This window comes from Olea europaea, unplaced genomic scaffold (genome assembly GCF_002742605.1).
Source record: "Olea europaea var. sylvestris unplaced genomic scaffold, O_europaea_v1 scaffold1425, whole genome shotgun sequence".
In the NCBI taxonomy this organism is placed as follows: Eukaryota; Viridiplantae; Streptophyta; class Magnoliopsida; order Lamiales; family Oleaceae; genus Olea; species Olea europaea.
Genome location: NW_019231783.1, coordinates 6009 through 10110, shown reverse-complemented (window position 1 = coordinate 10110; position 4102 = coordinate 6009). Strand labels below are relative to the sequence as shown.

The following is a 4102-nucleotide window of genomic DNA, read 5'->3' as shown; positions in this document are numbered from 1 at the left end:
GAAGTCATATTACAATAGAGGTGTATTTATTCAAATTATATTTTAAATTGATATGATTATAATGTGGTGTAGTAATTAAATTTTGTAGTGGTAATATAATTAGTCATCGTCTTAATCAATATTTCTTGAATTTGTCATATTATTCCATTAATTACCCAATACAATGTATTGGACGGTGTGCCTAATAAACATGTAAGAATCTTGAGATGGGTTTATTTATTTATTTATTTTGAATTTACTCAAACCTCATAATTTAATTATAATAAACTCGTATTACTAATAATCAATAATTGGGATTTACAAAGTATCTCTCTGAACTAATAATTAATTGAATAATTGGTCGATCTCAGTATGTGTTATACACTATATGCTTTTATAATCAAATAATCCTTTTAACATACTAGGAAAATTAATACAAACAAAAGTCTAATACAAAGTGAAGTCATATTACAATAGGTAAAGTGCCCCCAGGGCATATCTCCCAGTGGCAAAGGGGAGGGCGGATAGGGCTCAGCGCGGCAGTGTGCAGAGTTCGATTCCCCGTAAGGTGGAATTGACTTTGTTGCAAGCGGGAGTTACCATATGGGTTAACAGCCTTGGCCTATCCATGTGTTCTCCACCCTGGCTCCTGGGAGGCACATCCTGCGATTTACCTCCTCCACGATGACCCAGGGCAGGGTCGGTGGGGGCCCCTAAGGTTGGGGTTCAACCTTTTTTTTTTTTTTTTACAATAGGTAAAGCTAATAATGAAGGATTTGAGTTGAAATAAGAGCCCAAAAACTGTCCAATACATATGTTTGACTTTTTCAAGACATACTACCGACTCTCAATAGAATTTTCAATGGAATTTGAGTTACATTCAAATTCTAACAAATTTGGTCCACAAAGATCCTTTGTAATCGTCCATTATTGAATTATAGTGGATAGTCCACCTCTATCCTGAGTTTTCTCGAATTTTTACGTCAACTTTATGTCCTGGTAGTGGTTTAGGTGTTGTATTATCTTTGCTTTATTTAATGAACAAGTGATATCCAAGCTATCACTAATTTTCTGACACACTAATATATGTTATCAAGAAATATGGCATGTATGAATACTGAACTAGATGACAAGAATTACTATCCCAAGAGTTGAGACCATAATCATATTTTCGAGTCATGATCGCACTCAAATCTTTCAATCCGTGTAAAGGCTTGTTTAGTACTATTTGAAAAAAATAATAATAAATAAAAAATATCGAGGATAACTCTAACTAAGTGGTTGTTAAGTTTTCGATAAACATTTTCGTAGGCGAGTTCATGAAATGTTTTGCTAAAATTAAAATTTTGCCAGTTCAAACATAGATAAAATTTTATAAAAACAAGCACGAAGTTTTAGTATTTCAATTCAGTATGCTTGTTATGTACCTGATTACTTATGTAAAACAAGGTTTAACCCTAGCAATTTAGTCTTTACATAAATTACGTATAAGATGAGCAGTTCTACCGACAATTCGTGCAACGCACGATTCCTCACTAGTAATAACATATATAAAGTTACGCTCCATTCTTTTATACAAGATTACAGGTGAAGATTGGCGAATGCATTCTCCTTAAATGCTAGATTATGAGAAAATATAAGCATCCATGTCCTCCACAAATTTACTAAAATATAAAATGGTGTATTTTATTAATAAAATAACTTTTCACGAATACTATATTTGTTGGCACAGGTGAAATCGATTTATTGTCCTAATCACAGTAATAAAAGTAAATCAATAAGCAACTTTACTATGAGAATCCAGAATAAAGTTAAGAATTTTTTCCAATAATTCTTACTTCCCATTCTTGGTCCATCTTGAGTTTAGGGGTGGAATACTTTGCTCATTTCTGAAAAAATTAGATGGATCGACCTTGGTTTTCACTTGAACAAGCCTATTGAAATTATTCTTAAAATATTTGAGTCCCCAAATGCTTGCTCGTGCATAGCTAGTATTGTCCTTGTCATTAACACCTAGATCTAGATCTTTGTAATTGACGTATGCTGCTCTCGGAAATTTTGAAACATAAGGAGCCATGTAACTGTAAAGTCTTCGAATCCAATTCAAATACCTATCCGATGCCTCTTCGTCATCCCAATTCACAATGTAAAAGATTTTGTACAAATTACCAGCTCTGTGTGGAAAGGGAGTGGCAGATTCTGAAACTTCATCCATTCTTCCGCCATATGGAATCAACACCATACTAGCATCCCCGGAATCGTTGTCCAAAAATCGTTTCCAAATGCTTTCAAGCCCATTCTTAGAAATTGGTTTCTGAACATAGTCTGATTTAGCTTTATAGTGTCGTAGATTTGCCTCAGTTCTATTCAACAAAAAATCAGGTGATCCTATGGGAAGATTGTAGCTGTATAAGGATGATTCTATCCAGCTCATTTCCGTGCAATCTTCTCTTTGCAAACCCAACTCAGGGAAGCTTTGCTGCATCAGTGGAAGCAATCTGTCGACTCCACCAAGAAACAATGAATGAAATGAGGCCTGAACAGTTTGTTTGCCATCTTGGCTTGAATTGACCCTTCCTATATAGACTCTAACGGTCAAGTCTTCATCGAATTTGTGTGCGATGTACTGCCATCGGTGAACAATATTTGCTGCATTCTGCTCTAAAGTCCTGGCAACTGTGAATACTGTGACTTTTTCTGGAACCTCCACCAACTGTAGTTTCCAAGCGAGAATGATTCCAAAACTGGCACCTCCGCCTCCTCTTAGAGCCCAGAAGAGATCTTCGCCCATGGATTTTCTGTCGAGAATTCTTCCATTCACGTCAATGATGCGTGCATCAATTACATGATCAGCAGCTAGCCCATACTTTCTAATCAAAGTTCCATACCCTCCTCCACTGATATGTCCTCCAGTGCCAACGGTTGGGCAAGTACCACCAGGAAACCCCAAGGTTCGACTTTTCTCTGCAATTCTATAATAAAGTTCGCCGAGTCTTGCACCAGCCTGAACCCATGCGTTTTTCTGCTCAACGTTAACGTTTATTTCCCGTAGGTTGACAAGATCAACGACGACAAATGGGACTTCCGATGTGTAAGAAAGGCCTTCAAAGTCATGGCCACCACTTCGAACCCGTATTTGCATTCCATTTTCTTTGGCGCAATAAATGACAGGTTGAATCTGAGATTCATGCACAGGGGTAACAATGACTAATGGTTTTGGTGTTGTTTCTGAAGCGAAACGAAGATTTTGTATGGAGAAATCGAGGATGGATGAATATGAACTATTTTTTGGTGTGTAAATGATATTGGAGATTGAGTTGAGATTGTTGGATTGAAGGTACATACATTGAAGAAAATTATCATGTCCATTAGACGAAACTGTCCATGAACACAAAAAGAGGACGTCAAAAGCAAAAAGAACCAAACAAATACTTGGAATCTTCATCTCTTTGTTAAGGCTGAATAATTTGTGTATTGCAGAGCATAAAAAATGGTCTATTTTATAGTTCAGGAAGAGAGTGTGAACCCATGTGTGTATCAATAATGCTGTCTGTACAGGCTTACACACTTGGATGATAAAATGAGGTGGACGGCTAAGATGGTTGGGAAATGGACGGTGGTGATTGTTTATCAATAATGGTAAATGGAGGCCAAAATGGAAACAACAACAAGCCCACGTGATTGATGATGTACAAAGAAAAGACTAAATCGATTTCCTCTTCTCTGTTACTCAAGCCCCATTTGTTCCCATTAATTTTTATTTCATTACATTTTATTTTTCTTTCTCTTGAATTATGATTTCATACTTATTCGTCCATATTGACAACTAAATTTAGCCTTGTTTGCCCCCATTAAATCTCATCAAAATAAGAAGGCGTTTGATACCCTTTTTATGAAAAAATGAATTTTAGAATAGTAGATTGATGAAAAATATGTAAATGAAAAATAAGGAAAAAAAATTTATTTACGTATAATATTATTTTAATGAAAAATGTGTGATTAAAAGAAGAGAAAAAATATATTTTTATGAAAATGAGAATCAAGCGGGGTTTTCTCTCTTCTATTTTCAATCACACAATATTCAATAAAATAATATTATACGTAATTCGAAAATTTTTCATTC

At 35.3% G+C, this 4102-nt stretch overlaps 1 protein-coding gene across 1 annotated transcript; it reads right to left on the bottom strand.

Moving 5' to 3' along the window:
- Positions 1-1649: 1649 nt before the first annotated feature.
- LOC111375870 (berberine bridge enzyme-like 8) lies at positions 1650-3477 on the bottom strand. The gene has a single exon (XM_022998784.1). The coding sequence runs from the start codon at positions 3422-3424 to the stop codon at positions 1814-1816; it is 1611 nt and encodes a 536-aa protein (XP_022854552.1). The 5' UTR covers positions 3425-3477; the 3' UTR covers positions 1650-1813.
- Between the last annotated feature and the right edge of the window lie 625 nt (positions 3478-4102).

Coding starts and splice junctions, on each gene's coding strand:
- LOC111375870 (XM_022998784.1), bottom strand. CDS start 3,424: ATGAAGATTCCAAGTATTTGTTTGGTTCTTTTTGCTTTTGACGTCCTC.